At 44.5% G+C, this 16926-nt stretch overlaps 3 protein-coding genes across 3 annotated transcripts; all 3 read right to left on the bottom strand.

The window, feature by feature from the left end:
- Window positions 1–353: 353 nt before the first annotated feature.
- Window positions 354–4007, bottom strand: LOC311492672 (Fc receptor-like protein 5; the record flags this gene model as incomplete). The annotated part of the gene is made up of 4 exons (XM_084551011.1): window positions 354–566; window positions 642–887; window positions 967–1230; window positions 3983–4007. 4 exons carry the CDS (start codon window positions 4005–4007, stop codon window positions 379–381), a joined length of 723 nt encoding a protein of 240 aa, XP_084407137.1. The 3' UTR covers window positions 354–378.
- A 1993-nt stretch (window positions 4008–6000) lies between these two features.
- Window positions 6001–9647, bottom strand: LOC311492664 (uncharacterized protein; the record flags this gene model as incomplete). Its single annotated transcript, XM_084550999.1, has 6 exons — window positions 6001–6302; window positions 6360–6605; window positions 6685–6948; window positions 8398–8419; window positions 9241–9462; window positions 9573–9647. 6 exons carry the CDS (start codon window positions 9645–9647, stop codon window positions 6118–6120), a joined length of 1014 nt encoding a protein of 337 aa, XP_084407125.1. The 3' UTR covers window positions 6001–6117.
- A 1742-nt stretch (window positions 9648–11389) lies between these two features.
- LOC311492654 (low affinity immunoglobulin gamma Fc region receptor II-like) lies at window positions 11390–13300 on the bottom strand (the record flags this gene model as incomplete). Its single annotated transcript, XM_084550987.1, has 4 exons — window positions 11390–11909; window positions 12013–12552; window positions 12632–12956; window positions 13292–13300. The coding sequence occupies 3 exons, from the start codon at window positions 13298–13300 to the stop codon at window positions 12254–12256; spliced, it is 633 nt and encodes a 210-aa protein (XP_084407113.1). The 3' UTR covers window positions 11390–11909; window positions 12013–12253.
- Window positions 13301–16926: the final 3626 nt, after the last annotated feature.

Genomic DNA, 16926 nt, shown 5'->3' with positions numbered 1-16926 from the left:
CACCAGAAACCGTTTACTTCCTCTTTCTATCACATTACATGTCAGAGTATCTTTGAGTCTTTTTCTCTGAAGCAAAAGAAAACAACCAACAGAGCAAACCACATGATCACATGGAAACAAGACACAACCCAAAGGATGTGAACTGATGATAGCATCTCCAGATAGAAGAGCTGTGGTTCATATCAGAAATGATGCTCTGTGGTGAAACCATTGCCGTCATCATTGTTATCGTCCAATCCATGCTGAGCCTGGGTGGGTGGGGTCATTACCATGGAGATGGGGAGGTCACTTCCTGCAGTCAGATCAGGTGAAAAATAAAATGAAGAATTTATCAACACATGAATTAATTCAGAAAACTGTCATTGATTGATTGATTGATCAGTGAATGTTACCTGTTGGTCTGTGTCGACATAAAGACACCATGAGGAGAGTGGAGATGAAGTATGGACAGAACACCACCAGGTGGTAGGCCACTCTGTGGACAAGGTGGAAGGAGCAGGGTGGAGAGGGCGTGGCCACAGTAGGTGGGGTTGGATATATGGGTGGAGGTGTTGTTGTAGGTTTTTCTGTAGAGAGAATCTCACCTGTTCAGGTGAACATGTGGATGAAATAAGAGTTGAAATCAAAGTGAAGCTCCTCACCTGTGACAGTGATCCAGCTGGATGGAGACTCTCCATGACCACTGATGTTACACTTGTAGAGGCCTTCATCAGACCTGGTAACATGGTGGATGGTCATGTGACCTGTAGACTCAGTCCTGATGAAGGAGCCATCTTTATAGAAAGCAGCTGAGAGGATGGAGGGAGTGGTCTCTGTTTTACAGAGCAGAGTGACGTCATCTCCCTCCATCACAGGGAGGACAGGACTCTGCAGGATCACTGGTCCACCTCAACACAGAGACAAACTACAGCATTTCATCCATTTCCACACAGCTTCATCAATACTAACTCCACAGTCTGAGCTTACCAGAGACAGTGAGGTTGATGCTGTTACTGGTTGCTCCCTCTCTGGACTCACACCAGTAAACTCCACTGTCCAATGGGACGGTGAAGCTGATGATACAGGAAGAACCAGCTGGTTCTCCCCACCCAGCTCCACACTGAGTCCTCTGTCGTTTGGTGGTGTTTCTCTTCAGAGTCCATCCAGCAGAGCTGTCGTCTTCCTCACAGCTCAGAGACACAGAGTCTCCTTTAAAGACCTGAGAGCTGCTGGGACTCACAGTCAGACGAGCTGGGAGGGTTCAGATGAAACAACAGTGATCCTTTACATTTCTGTCCTCATTAGATAACCTCTAGAGTTCCACTTATCATAAACTAACTACGTTTCCAAAGTTAAAAATGAAATCTTTAACAGAAGAATATCATGGTTTGTGATTAGTTTTCCTGGGGTTCTGTTTCCTGTTTTTAGTTTCACTTGTGTCTCTTCACTCCTCTGTCTCCTATGTGTACATATAGCCCTGCCTTCCTCTTTGTTCTCTGTCACGTCATACTTGTCACTTGTCCGTTTAATCGTCTCAGAAAAGTTTTGTCTCTTCACGTTAAGCTTGCCTGCCACATTCTTGTCATGCTGCTGGATTCATGTCTCCCAGGAATTTTGTTCTCGTCAAGTTAGGAATACCTGCTGTCTCTGCAGCACTGTTTTTTTTTTTTTTTTTTAAATATATTTTTGTGATAAGTCCTGCCTCAGCCCACTCTGTCCTGCATTTGGGTCCTACCTTATTACCCACTAACCCCTTGGCAGAGAACAGAGGATGTCATGGAAGATAACACTTTTTACAGTGTATTGACTCAGACAGACAGCCAGGGATTCATCTTTTACAGCGTAGAGAGCAGGAAGCAGAGAGAAGCAGAGGCTACAGCTGCATTAGCGTTAGAAGAAGATACATCAAGCGTTGAGCGTCCAGAAACTGAAGACCAAAGAGAACTTCAGCATGAGCCTGTGTGTGTTTGCCTTACACTTCATGAAATCTTTACTCCTCACTGAGTCATGTTTTCTGTCATGGTTTAGTGTCTTGGGATTCTGTTTATTGTATTTTTTTTAAGTTCTTGGTTTTTTCATAGTCATGGTTAGTGTTTAGTTTTTCTGTTCTGTTTCCTGTTTTATTTTGTTACATTCTTGATTTCCTGTTTTGTTACTCCATGTATTTTTTCCTTGGTTAGGTCATTGGTTTCATCTTGTGTTATTTCTTGATTTGCTTCACCTGTGTCTCGTCACTCTCTGTTCCTCGTGTGTGTATATATAGCCCTGCCTTCCCCTTTGTTCCTTGTCGTGTCATACTGTTTGTCTGCTAAGTGTTTCATGTCACAGTTTTTCACTTCTTGTTCTACCCACAGATTTTCATGCTAAGAAATGCTGCCACGTCAGCAGCGTCCTCAGTTTTTGTTAGTTTGGTCTTTTTTGTATTAAATATTCTTTTCGTGGACTCCTGCCTCTGAGTCCTGCATTTGGGTCCAAAACTCCCAACCCCCACTGCCGTCCGTGACAGAAAATGTGACAGAAAACATGACACACTGAGTGAATAACGGTAGTTTAGGCTAAAAAAAGTAGGAAGTTAACAGAGGAAGTTATGGCTTCAGTTGGCTCCAACTAGCATCAACACAGACTGAATATCCACATAGAAAGTGGTGAAGTGTCCCTTTAAGGCAGCTGGTCGCTGGACTCACTCTCACACAGTAAAGACACACAGAGTTTTGATGGCATTTCTTGGACAGACTCAGTGACAGTCAGACTGTAACAGAGGAAGTTGACTAACCTTGGTTTGTTGTGCAGCACAGCAGAGAGCCCAGAACTAAAGAGAAAGCACACTTTGAGCTTTAATGACTGTTCTGCTGTGGGAAGCAGCAGTGATCATCTCTCAACGTTTAGACACCAACACACATCCAGCAGATCAGACTCACCCAGCAGCCTCTGGACAGATGTTCCCTCCATTCTGCAGCTGAGTGAAATGAGACCAGTGGCAGTTTGACAGACACTAAAAGCCTCTGACTTCCTGTTTGCTTTAAATTAGAATAGAAGAGAAAAACCCCACCGATGAAACCACATGATCAGGTGGCAACAAAACACAAATAGAAAAGATCTCTGAGTTCATTAGATCTGCATTAGTTTGACACAGACAACTTGTTTCACGTGGAGACGATGTGTTCATAGATGACGCTGCAGCCCTGATGAGTTCAGGTAGTTTTCCACTTTTAATGTTTCTCCTTCATTTTCACTCCAGCAGTGGTTGTAGTGTCGATGCAGCCAGCAGGTGGCAGCACATTGACACAGCTGTACCTGAAGCTCAGAGTGTCAGCCTGTTGTCTCCATCCAAACACAAATATTCACTCCATCATGATGTGTCTGATCCACATGTCCGTGCGTCTGCACCGATAGGAATAAATGATGCTTTGATTAACAAACACTGATAAACCTGCTCAGACGTCAGGAAATGACCTCACTTCTACATTTTCTCCATCATCAGATTGATCCAGTGGTTTATAAAGTCCTGAATTCTCCCAACTCTTGTTTTGGTCTCGACAGTATTTACAGATATTTATTGGATTTGCACGAAGAGGTAAATACACACTCGAAGAACCAGGAACCAGGCAGATCCCAGGCAAAATACATTTATAGGCCCAGTACAATTAATGAAAAACAACCAGCAGGCTAGCAGCTACCTGTCCAGCTACCAACCAACATGAAAACATCAGATACCTGGCCTAGTCAACAGTAATATGCAGCATGTCATTGGGGTTTTCAAATGGGCACCTCTCTTCTCCAGTGTTTCGTTAAGTTAGGCCCACGACACCTCAAGAAGGCTTAACAGTGAAATCCAGCGTCCTGGAGTCACCCCCCCTACCCCTTCCACACTGCCACTGCAGAACAACTGAGAAATGAACCTCACCCTTTTATGCAGCAACCAGAGCAAACAATCAGACTTACTTGAAATGTTGATAGGGACTGAACCACGACCCAAATACTAAAGTTGCCCAGCCATCCTTACCTTTAGCGAGCTCCCCAGCTAGCATGTTTCCTCCTTACCCACAGCCATTCGCTTGCTCTCTCTGCTGTCAGGGACATGTTGCATACCCCAGTCCTCTGGATTTTACCACATATGCCCAGCTCGTTTAGGAGAGCAATGGTGGATTTTGCCACAAATCCACGGCAGCCCACCTCCACCAGACGCACATGAGCCCTCCAGCCTTAGAGATCACATGGTTGTCTCCAAAACGTTAGCTCGGAAGCCTTGGCCTCTAGAGGGTGTTTGCCTCTTCACAGGGTTGTCTGCTTTTACTGCTGTCTTGCCAGATGAAGTGAGTGTGAAACTCGGATCATTACAGATCTGGGCCTCTCTGCACACGAAATCTGTAAAGAATGAGAATGGGGACAACTGGGCTTGGTTTTGCAGCTTGTACAGACTGCTTTGTGTTATCCAGTTCTCCTGAAGCCCATAAGGCAATTTCTCCACTATTGAGTTAACACCCCGAGATGTATCCAAACAGGTAAGCCCAGGTAAGTAACCCTCCAGTTTCGGTGACTCCAACTCCCTCAACAGATCACCAAGCTCTCTCAATTTTAGTGAGTCTTTATTTCCAATCCTGGGGAACCTCTCAAGTTTATCCAACAGAGCCTTCTCAATCGTTTCTGGTGAACCATCATCATCAAGATGCATCCATGCCACTCTGAGCCCAGCCGCAGGGTCGCTGGCATGAACAGCTCTGATTCTTCTAACCTGTTCTGATGAATGAGGGCCTAACCACCGGGCTAGAAGGTCGAGTTTTTCATTGCAGGTGAGTCTCAGTCCTTGTATGGCATTTGAGAAGGTTGATTTCCATCCCCAATAATTGTCTGGGCGGTCATCAAACTTGATCATCCCTGAGGTTACAAGCTCCCGACGAGCCATGTAAACAGCAAAGTCATTCATACCTGTATGGCCAGGCACATATGACTGTGGTGACTGCATCCTGTGAGTGGTTGTGTGTGGTTGAGGTCCCTTTAAGGGAGACAAACTGTGCGGATGCATCTCTAAACATTGGGCAGCTGGCTGCTTAATGTCCTAAGCTCTGGAGTAGCTAGTGTGGTGCTTGACAGAAGTGGGAGTGACGTTCAGTCGATCCCCAGTCATGTAAATGGCTGCAGGTTGCAGTGGCACGCACTGCCTCAGCCTTGGCGCGTGCTCTAACTGCTGCTAGGCTTGCTGAAGATTTGCTAGATCCGTCAGATGAAGCAACAACAGATCTGGTCACATGTGACTTAACGGATGGAGGTTGAGACAGAGCATTCTCCTGATCCTCTGTGTTTCCCTTATTGTCCGTCTTGTATATGCCGTAACTGTTGTGTCAAGTCCTCTGTGATGCTGTTCTTTCACTATTCTGTCCACTACGTGTGTGGCTCTACACAAAGTGACAGATAGCTAAATGGACGCGCCAGACACTGAAAGGTTAATGATGACTCAGACGTGGAAGTAAAGTTGAAGGCTGTTTACTTGTAAATCTTTGTCAAGTAGCTTTCTTACAATGCCGGACTCTTTTTGTGAAACTGAAAATAAATACGGAAAAAATTTTCTAAATGTACAAACAAACAGTATAATAATGTTAATAGTTGCTAAATATAACAATCCAGACAGATAGCTGTACTACATGTCACAAAAAAGCAATCTCACGATTAGATTTTTAATTCTTCACAAATATGAAACAAATGACAAACTATTCATCAGTTCTTGTCCATAAAGATGTAACACATAATATGAACTTACAACCCAAAAGCTTCTCCAAAGCTTCAACATGGACGGATGCGATGGATTAAGCAAGGAGTGCTCTGGAGCATATTGTCATGCAGATAACAAATCCAAAATGGCTGATCTGAACTATGAGCCTAACCATGTGATCTCTAATGACCTACAGAAAACAAGGACTTTAAAACGTTAACAGTGACACACAATATGAGCAAAAAATCTTTTTTCAATGAGCCCCTTTATTTAGTCATAGTTATCCAATCCCTGACCAGCTTGGGAGCGCGGGGTCATCACCATGGAGACGGGGAGGTTATTTCCTGCAGTCAGAGCAGGTGATAAAGAAAATGAAGAGAATTTATCAAGATGTAAAGAGTTCAGAAAACTGTCATTGATTGATTGACTGATCAGTGAATGTTACCTGTTGGTCTGTGTCGACATAAAGACACCATGAGGAGAGTGGAGATGAAATATGGACAGAACACCACCAGGTGGCAGACCATTCTGAGGACAAGATGGAAGGAGGATAGTGGAGGGGGCGTAGATGTGGGTGGAGGTGTGGTTGTAGGTTTCTCTGTGGAGAGAATCTCACCTGGTCAGGTGAACATGTGGATGAAATAAGAGTTGAAATCAAAGTGAAGCTCCTCACCTGTGACAGTGATCCAGCTGGATGGAGACTCTCCATGACTGATGATGTGACACTTGTAGAGGCCTTCATCAGACCTGGTAACATGGTGGATGGTCATGTGACCTGTAGACTCAGTCCTGATGAAGGAGCCATCTTTATAGAAAGCAGCTGAGAGGATGGAGGGAGTGGTCTTTGTTTTACAGAGCAGAGTGACGTCATCTCCCTCCATCACAGGGAGGACAGGACTCTGCAGGATCACTGGTCCACCTCAACACAGAGACAAACTACAGCATTTCATCCATTTCCACACAGCTTCATCAATACTAACTCCACAGTCTGAGCTTACCAGAGACAGTGAGGTTGATGCTGTTACTGGTTGCTCCCTCTCTGGACTCACACAAGTAAACTCCACTGTCCCATGGGAAGGTGTAGCTGATGTTACAGGAAGAACCAGCTGGTTCTCCCCACCCAGCTCCACACTGAGTCCTCTGTCCTGTGGTGGTGTTTCTCCTCAGAGTCCATCCAGCAGAGCTGTCGTCCTCCTCACAGCTCAGAGACACAGAGTCTCCTTCAAAGACCTGAGAGCTGCTGGGACTCACAGTCAGACGAGCTGGGAGGGTTCAGATGAAACAACAGTGATCCTTTACATTTCTGTCCTCACACACACACAGCAACTCAGGCAACACATTCTCGAACATGTAGACAGTTTAATAACGACTCTGTGAGCAGGAAACTCAGCTTCCTCTGTCTTTATAGCACAGAGGAAGTTATGGCTTCAATTGGCTCCAACTAGCATCAACACAGACTGAATATCCACATAAAAAGTGGTGAAGTGTCCCTTTAAGGCAGCTGGTCGCTGGACTCACTCTCACACAGTAAAGACACACAGAGTTTTGATGGCGTTTCTTGGACAGACTCAGTGACGGTCAGACTGTAACAGAGGAAGTTGACTAACCTTGGTTTGTTGTGCAGCACAGCAGAGAGCCCAGAACTAAAGAGAAAGCACACTTTCAGCTTTACTGACTGTTCTGCTGTGGGAAGCAGCAGTGATCATCTCTCAACGTTTAGACACCAACACACATCCAGCAGATCAGACTCACCCAGCAGCCTCTGGACAGATGTTCCCTCCATTCTGCAGCTGACTGAAATGAGACCAGCAGCAGTTTGACAGACACTAAAAGCCTCTGACTTCCTGTTTGCTTTAAATTAGAACAGAAGAGAAAAACCCCACAGATGAAACCACATGGTCACGTGCCAACAAAACACAAAGGGAAAAGATCTCTGAGTTCATTAGATCTGCATTAGTTTGACACAGACAACTTGTTTCACGTGGAGACCGTGTGTTCATAGATGATGCTGCAGCCCTGATGAGTTCACGTAGTTTTCCACTTTTAATGTTTCTCCTTCATTTTCACTCCAGCAGTGGTTGTAGTGTCGATGCAGCCAGCAGGTGGCAGCACATTGACACAGCTGTACCTGAAGCTCAGAGTGTCAGCCTGTTTTCTCCATCCAAACACAGATATTCACTCCATCATGATGTGTCTGATCCACATGTCCGTGTGTCTGCACTGAGAGGAATTAATAATGCTTTGATCAACAAACGCTGATAAACCTGCTCAGACGTCAGGAAATGACCTCACTTCTACATTTTCTCCATCATCAGATTGATCCAGTGGTTTATAAAGTTCTGAATTCTCCCAACTCTGATTTTGGTGCAAAGTGTTGGACAGTATATACAAATATTTATTGGTTTTACAAGAAGAGGTGAAAGCAGGACATGCATACGCGAGGAACCAGGAACCAGTGTTTCCTCTCGGCTCAAAATCGGTAACAAAGAGGGAGGCCACACACAGAAGTAACCGGCAAATTAGTTTATTTAATTCAACTCAAACAATACTACTAAGAAAATTAGTATTATGTTGGAGGGTACCACAAACCAAACAAAAGGATCAGGATGATGAGGATGCAGTAGGCCTGTCTGGGAGAGAGACAAAGAAACTGAGAAGGGCCGTCCTTTATTCCCTTCTAAGAATCCAAGCCCACATGTGCAGGTACTTACAGCAGACCCCTCCCAGCTCCACCTGAAAACCAGGATCAAATTATGAAGAGAGTGGGAGGGATCGTCACACCCCCACCCTTGAAAGGGCCGTCCTCACTAGCATCCCCCAGACTTCAAACACAGTATAACTACTAAATAGCTCCACAATACTCATAAAATACATTCCGTAAAAGAAAGAATCAAAATCATGTTTAACCCGTGGAATGTTGATACCACCTGCAGGATTGACGTCAGCATTGATGTCACGCCCCCTCAGCAACTTTGGTACCTAAGAAGAACTTTTAAGAGGGGAGAGAGATGCAACAGAAACAGAGACCTTGCAGGAAGTAAAACACAAGTTAAACCACGTGGTTATCGCTCAAGACAAGGCACCTGCCACCGTATTCTCAGTTCCCTTCTCATGTCGCATGTCTAAATGAAATGGCTGAAGGAAAAGACACCAATGCATAAGCCGTCGATTTGGGTTTTGGAGCGAGTGGAAAAAAGTCAGAGGATTATGATCCGTATACACCACTAAAGGTTTTACTCCACCCCCCACATGAATCTCAAAATGCTTCAAGGCCCAGATGAGTGCCAGTGCCTCCTATTCAATAATGGAATAATTCAACTGATGTGTGTTGAACTTTTTAGAAAAGAAACTCACCAGGCAGTCAACACCTTTTGACAAAGAGGGGACCATTCAAATTTAACGTCTGGGTTCAGAAGAGAAGTAAGTGGAGCTGCCACTGTGGAGAAATTCTTACAAAATCCACGATAATAGCCCACCATACCCAAGAAACAAGAGAGTTCTTTCTTGGTAGTTGGAACAGGAAATTGGTCAACTGCCAACACTTTCGCTCTTACTGGGCGCACCTGGCCTTGACCAACCACTTTGCCCAGGTAGGTGACAGTTGCTTTGGCAAACTTGCATTTCTCCAGATTAATGGTAAGACAAGACCAGGCCAAACGGTCTAACAGAGCCCGGATGCGTTGAAGATGATCCTCCCGAGAGTCACTATATGCCACAACATCGTCCAAGTACACGGCACAACCCTCCAGGCCAGACGCCACCTTGATCATAAGGCGCTGGAATGTGGCAGGAGCATTCGTAACCCAAAGGGCATAACTGTGTATGAATACAAACCACTGGGTGTGATGAAAGCGGCGATCTCCCTAGCTCTAGGAGTTAAAGGTACCTGCCAGTAACCTTTAAGCAAGTCAAACTTACTGACAAACTTAGCAGAGCCGACTTGATCCACACAGTCTTCCATACGTGGAAGTGGAAAAGAATCATGCTTCGTCACCAAGTTTACTTTTCGAAGAATGGTACATGGTCTAAATGTACCATCAGACTTCTTCACCAATAAGCATGGGGAAGACCAACTGGATGCACATGGCTCAGCAATATTATTTTCCAGCATATAATATACTTCTGCTTCTAAATGTTTCTGCTTGTCCGGAGACAGAAGCGTTGTTTGACTGGCTGGGCCTCTCCCACATCAATGCCATGTCCAATAAGATGTGTGCGAGATGGTGTATCAGCAAATAGAGAAGGACAATCTTTTATGAGATTCATCAGCTCCGTTCTTTGTGATTCAGGCAAATGCTTTAACAATGCATCCAGGTTAGAAAGTGACTCAGATTTTTTAAGACGTCCTCTCAAAACGCCATCATCTGGTGTACCTAACTCTTCCTGAAATTCTCCTGCCCAATCAGGAGGTGGAAGTATATGGTCAACTGGGACTGCTGCCCCGGAGGAAATTGACGAACCAGGACCTGTCACAGGAGATCGAGCAAAATGAGGTTTTAACAGGTTAATATGACACAACTGCACAGGCTTCTTCCGATCAGGAGTGGAGATTAAATAGTTTAATTCTGACACTTTATGGGTCACTGTATAAGGGCCAAAGACCTTTGCCTGAAATGTAGAGCCAGCTAAAGGAAAAAGTGCCAGAACCTGATCACCAGGGCTGAATTCACGGAGTTCTGCATGTCAACCATAAAGACTTTTCATCTTACTCTCAGCTGCCTGAAGATTTTCCCTTGCCATTTTATTTGCCATGTAGAGACGGTGTCTGGACCCATTTATGTAGTCCATTAAAATTTTTGGAGCTTCCTTAGTCTGCCAATCACTGTGTAGGGAGGCCAAAGGGCTGCGAACAGTGTGACCAAAAACCAAGTCATTTGGACTAAAACCCAGACTCTCTTGGGACACCTCCCCAGCAGCTAACATCAACCATGGTAACCCTTCTTCCCAGTCACGGTCCAACTCAGTGCAATATGCACAGAGAAGGGACTTCAAGGTGTGGTGGAACCTTTCTAGGGCACCCTGACTCTGAGCATGATAGGCACTGGACTGAGAATGTTTGATGTTTGACTCTTTCAATAGCTCTGTAAACAACTTTGAGGAAAAATTAGATCCCTGATCAGACTGAATAATCTTTGGGACACCAAAGATGGACAGAAACTGTGTCAGCGCTTTCACGACTGATTTGGTGGTAATGTTTCTGATTTTGCCACAAATCCACGGCAGCCCACCTCCACCAGACGCTCATGAGCCCTCCATCCATCCTGCTTTACGTCTGCTGTTTACTCTGCATCCTTAGCTCTCTTACGCTTGTTACCCTCCTCAAATCTATCTTCCCATGGGACAGTCAGTTCTATGAAATAGACTACTTTCTCTGGGTCAGACCACAACAGCAGTAGTCAGGTGCTCGCTGTCTCGGCTGGAATAACTAGCTGTTCATTTAAGTCCGCCCTCATCTCCCAGGCTCCACCTACTCTTAGCTGTCCTGTGTTATACCTGATGCTTGCTAGTCTAGCCTTTTCTCCCTCCTGTACAAACATGATGTTTCTATTGTCTTTGTGAACAACGATGGAATTTACTTTTAATCATTTTTTTCTCAGTTGCAGCTGTTAAACATTTCAGTACCTGGTTGTGACTCCAGGTGTACCGTCCTTTGGGAAAGACTGAAGATTAGTTTATTTGAATGAACACAAGTATAATTTTCTGTTTTATTTGTTTGAGTTCTCTTTGTCTACTTTCAAGCTCAAGTAATTTGTCTCAGATACAGAATGATTCCAGAGACTTTAATGCAACAAGGATTTGCTGAACAGTTTTAAAATGCAGAGTAAAAATGCTGGTGTCAGATTCGTACACAACATCAGATATAAAACTAATGACGGCCAGTATCATAGACTACTAACACATCCTAAAGCAGCACTTTGTCCACTAGAAGCTGTTTACTTCCTCTTTCTATAGCATTACATGTCAGAGTATCTTTGAGTCTTTTTCTCTGCAGCAGAAACAAGAAGAGAAGAAAACAACCAACAGAGCAAACCACACATCACATGGAAACAAGACACAACCCAAAGGATGTGAACTGATGATAGCATCTCCAGATAGAAGAGCTGTGGTTCATATCAGAAATGATGCTCTGTGGTGAAATCACTGACGTCATCATTGTTATCGTCCAATCCATGCTGAGCCTGGGTGGGTGGGGTCATTACCATGGAGATGGGGAGGTCACTTCCTGCAGTCAGAGCAGGTGAAAAAGAAAATGAAGAATTTATCAAGATGTAAATAGTTCAGAAAACTGTCATTGACTGATTGAGTGATTGATCAGTGAATGTTACCTGTTGGTCTGTGTCGACATAAAGACACCATGAGGAGAGTGGAGATGAAGTATGGACAGAACACCACCAGGTAGTAGGCCACTCTGTGGACAAGGTGGAGGGAGCAGGGTGGAGGGGGCGTGGTCTCAGCAGTGGTGGGAGGTGGGTCTGTAGATATGGGTGGAGGTGTGGTTGTAGGTGGGGGCGTAGATGTGGGTGGAGGTGTTGTTGTAGGTTTCTCTGTAGAGAGAATCTCACCTGGTCAGGTGAACATGTGGATGAAATAAGAGTTGAAATCAAAGTGAAGCTCCTCACCTGTGACAGTGATCCAGCTGGATGGAGACTCTCCATGACTGATGATGTGACACTTGTAGAGGCCTTCATCAGACCTGTTAACATGGTGGATGGTCATGTGACCTGTAGACTCAGTCCTGATCAAGGAGCCATCTTTATAGAAACCAGCTGAGATGATGGAGGGAGTGGTCTTTGTTTTACAGAGCAGAGTGACGTCATCTCCCTCCATCACAGGGAGGACAGGACTCTGCAGGATCACTGGTCCACCTCAACACAGAGACAAACTACAGCATTTCATCCATTTCCACACAGCTTCATCAATACTAACTCCACAGTCTGAGCTTACCAGAGACAGTGAGGTTGATGCTGTTACTGGTTGCTCCCTCTCTGGACTCACACCAGTAAACTCCACTGTCTGATTCGAGGGTGTAGCTGATGTTACAGGAAGAACCAGCTGGTTTTCCCCACCCAGCTCCACACTGAGTCCTCTGTTCAGTGGTGGTATTTCTCCTCAGAGTCCATCCAGCAGAGCTGTCGTCCTCCTCACAGCTCAGAGACACAAAGTCTCTTTTAAAGACCTGAGAGCAGCTGGGACTCACAGTCAGACGAGCTGGGAGGGTTCCGATGAAACAACAGTGATCCTTTACATTTCTGTCCTCATTAAATAACCTCTAGAGTTCCACATATCATAAACTAACTACGTTTCCAAAGTTAAAAATGAAATCTTTAACAGGAGAATGTCATTGTTAGTGATTTGTTTCCCTGGGGTTCTGTTTCCTGTTTTATTTTGTGAAATTCTTGGTTTCCTGTCTTGTGTTTTCCCCTTTGATTCATTGATTTCTCCTTGTGTGGTCCACCTTAATTAGTTTCACTTGTGTCTCTTCACTCCTCTGTCTCCTATGTGTACATATAGCCCTGCCTTCCTCTTTCTTCTCTGTCACGTCATACTTGTCACTTGTCCATTTAATTGTCTCAGAAAAGTTTTGTCTTTTCACATTAAGCTTACCTGCCACATTCTTGTCATGCTGCTGGATTCATGTCTCCCAGGAATTTTGTTCTCGTCAAGTTAGGAATACCTGCTGTCTCTGCAGCGCTTTTTGTTTAGTCTTGTTTTTTGTTTTGTTTTTTAATACATTTTTGTGATAAGTCTTGCCTCATCCCACTCTGTCCTGCATTTGGGTCCTACCTCATTACCCACTAACCCCCTGACAGAGAGCAGAGGATGTCATGGAAGATAACACTTTTTACAGTGTATTGACTCAGATAGACAGCCAGGGATTCATCTTTTACAGCGTAGAGAGCAGGAAGCAGAGAGAAGCAGAGGCTGCAGCTGCATTAGCGTTAGAAGAAGATACATCAAGCGTTGAGCGTCCAGAAACTGAAGACCAAACAGAGACTGATGGTTCCTTTGATCAAATTTCTCTCAGATGTGAAAAGAAACCAAATCATTTCAGCTTCCATGAACTTCAGCATGAGCCTGTGTGTGTTTGCTTTACACTTCACGAAAGCTTTACTCCTCACTGAGTCATGTTTTCTGTCATGTCTTCCTTTCTTGGCTTTTCATAGTCATGGTTGAGTTTCTTGGGATTCTGTTAATTGTATTTTTTTAAGTTCTTGTTTTTTTCATAGTCATGGTTAGTGTTTAGTTTTTCTGTTCTGTTTCCTGTTTTATTTTGTTAAGTTCTTGATTTCCTGTTTTGTTACTCCATGTCTTTTTTCCTTGGTTAGGTCATTAGGCGCGTTCGACTTGATGCAGATCTGAGCAGATCTGACTTGACGTGATGCATGCTGGGTAGAACAAGTTCATTTTAACGAATCATATTCGAGATCTATGAGCATGACAACCCAGCATGCATCACGTCAAGTCAGACTCAGACAGATCTGCATGAAGTCGAACGCGCCTATTGGTTTCATCTTGTTATTTCTTGATTTGCTTCACCTGTGTCTCGTCACTCTCTGTTCCTCGTGTGTGTATACAGCCTTGCCTTTCCCTTTGTTCCTTGTCGTGTCATACTGTTTGTCTGCTAAGTGTGTCATGTCACAGTTCTTCATTTCTTGTTCTAGCCACAGATTTTCATGCCAAGAAGTCCTGCCATGTCAGCAGCGTCCTTGGTTTTTGTTAGTTTGGTCTTTTTTTGTATTAAATATTCTTTTTCGTCTACTCCTGCCTCTGAGTCCTGCATTTGGGTCCAAAACTCCCAACCCCCACTACCCTCTGTGAGAGAAAATGTGATAGAAAACATGACACACTGAGTGAATAACGGTAGTTTAGGCTAAGAAAGTAGGAAGTTAACAGAGGAAGTTATGGCTTCAATTGTCTCCAACTAGCATCAACACAGACTGAATATCCACATAAAAAGTGGTGAAGTGTCCCTTTAAGGCAGCTGGTCGCTGGACTCACTCTCACACAGTAAAGACACACAGAGTTTTGATGGCGTTTCTTGGACAGACTCAGTGACGGTCAGACTGTAACAGAGGAAGTTGACTAACCTTGGTTTGTTGTGCAGCACAGCAGAGAGCCCAGAACTGAAGAGAAAGCACACTTTGAGCTTTAATGACTGTTCTGCTGTGGGAAGCAGCAGTGATCATCTCTCAACGTTTAGACACCAACACACATCCAGCAGATCAGACTCACCCAGCAGCCTCTGGACAGATGTTCCCTCCATTCTGCAGCTGACTGAAATGAGACCAGCAACAGTTTGACAGACACTAAAAGCCTCTGACTTCCTCTTTCTGTAGCACTACATGACTGAGGATGTTTTTGCAGAAGTTAAGGGAAAAATCCAAGGACGAAACCATGTCAAGAAAACAATAATAGAAAAGATCTTTATCTGTATATGTGTGTTTGACCCTATGAAACCCTACATCAAGAATCACAGGGTGGTGAAAAGTTATCAGCCTCGATCCTTGAAAAAGCAGAACAAGGTGGTTGGAGAGAAGGAACGGAGAAGGAAAAAGCTTGTGGCCCTCCACAGAGAAGAGTGAAGAAGAAAACCAGGAAAGGAAAGAACAGAGATGCAGGAATTGTTCACCACTAAATACCTTTGGCTTTACCAGGAAGCTGATCAGAGACAAACAGAGTGGCCACCTCTTGTGCTCACTGGATGAAGTCAACACTTTCCTTCATAACACCTACAGCGATCTAACAGGAGAGCAGCAGCTGGATAGAGATCCCAGAAGTTGTTAAGGCATCAAGATCAGTCTCAGCCCCAGTGGAGTACAATACAGGGTCTATAAACACTGCCCAAGTCTCCTCCACTAGCTGTGGAAGATCCTGAAGGTGATTTTAAGGAGAGGAAGAGTTGCAAATCAGTGGAGATGTTTCCAAGTGTGTCTGGATTCCGAAATAGGAGAACTCTAAAGCCACTGGGTAGTTTAGATCCATATCAGTGCTCAGTATAGGGAGCAAGATATTTTGAAGCAAGAACAATAATATCAATAACTCTGTGAAGAAATGTGGGACTGCTGAAAGGCCTGGCTGCCTGGAACACACAGGAGCATTGACTCATCTTCCTAGAGAGAGGAAAGAGATGAAGGGTGACTTGGTGGTCCTGTGGTTGGACCTCGCTGACATCTATAGTTCCCTACCACACAAGCTAGAGGAAGAGGCGATTCAGAGACACCCCGCAAGGTCAATAACCTCATCCTGGGTTATTACAATAACTTCCACATGAGACTCACTTCTGGGTGGATAACATCAGAATTGTAGAGGCCTTGGAGTAGAACATTAGCAGGTATCTGTGAAGGTGGCTTGGCCTGACAAGGAGCTTCAACAGTGCTGTGCTGGATGGTCAAACCAACACCCTACAACTCCTCTTTACAGGCCTCACAGAATAGTTTGTGGTGACATGGACTGGGAGGAAGTGGAGTGCTTCCATAGAGCTCCAGGTGGCAGAGTCATTGCTGAAATCAACCCTGGCTGGGTCTTCTGGAAGACGAAGGATTGTTGAACGGGCCTACAAGGCTGAGGAAATTCTGTATTAAATAATTAAATAACCTCTAGAGTTCCACATATCATAAAATAACTACGTTTCCAACAGTAAAAATAACGGTAGCTTAAGCTAAAAAAAAGTAACAGCTACAGTCTAGATTGGTGACACACAGCAACTCAGGCAACACATTGTTGAACATGTAGACAGTTTAATAACGACTGTGTGAGCAGGAAACTCAGCTTCCTCTGTCTTTCTAGCACAGAGGAAGTTATGGCTTCAATTGGCTCCAACTAGCATCAACACAGACTGAATATCCACATAAAAAGTGGTGAAGTGTCCCTTTAAGGCAGCTGGTCACTGGACTCAGTCTCACACAGTAAAGACACACAGAGTTTTGATGGCGTTTCTTGGACAGACTCAGTGACGGTCAGACTGTAACAGAGGAAGTTGACTAACCTTGGTTTGTTGTGCAACACAGCAGAGAGCCCAGAACTAAAGAGAAAGCACACTTTGAGCTTTAATGACTGTTCTGCTGTGGGAAGCAGCAGTGATCATCTCTCAACGTTTAGACACCAACACACATCCAGCAGATCAGACTCACCCAGCAGCCTCTGGACAGATGTTCCCTCCATTCTGCAGCTGACTGAAATGAGACCAGCAGCAGTTTGACAGACACTAAAAGCCTCTGACTTCCTGTTTGCCTTAAATC

The sequence above is a fragment of the Chelon labrosus genome, assembly GCF_963514085.1.
Source record: "Chelon labrosus genome assembly, chromosome: 1".
NCBI classification, from domain to species: Eukaryota; Metazoa; Chordata; class Actinopteri; order Mugiliformes; family Mugilidae; genus Chelon; species Chelon labrosus.
This window is presented reverse-complemented; position numbering and strand designations above follow the sequence as displayed.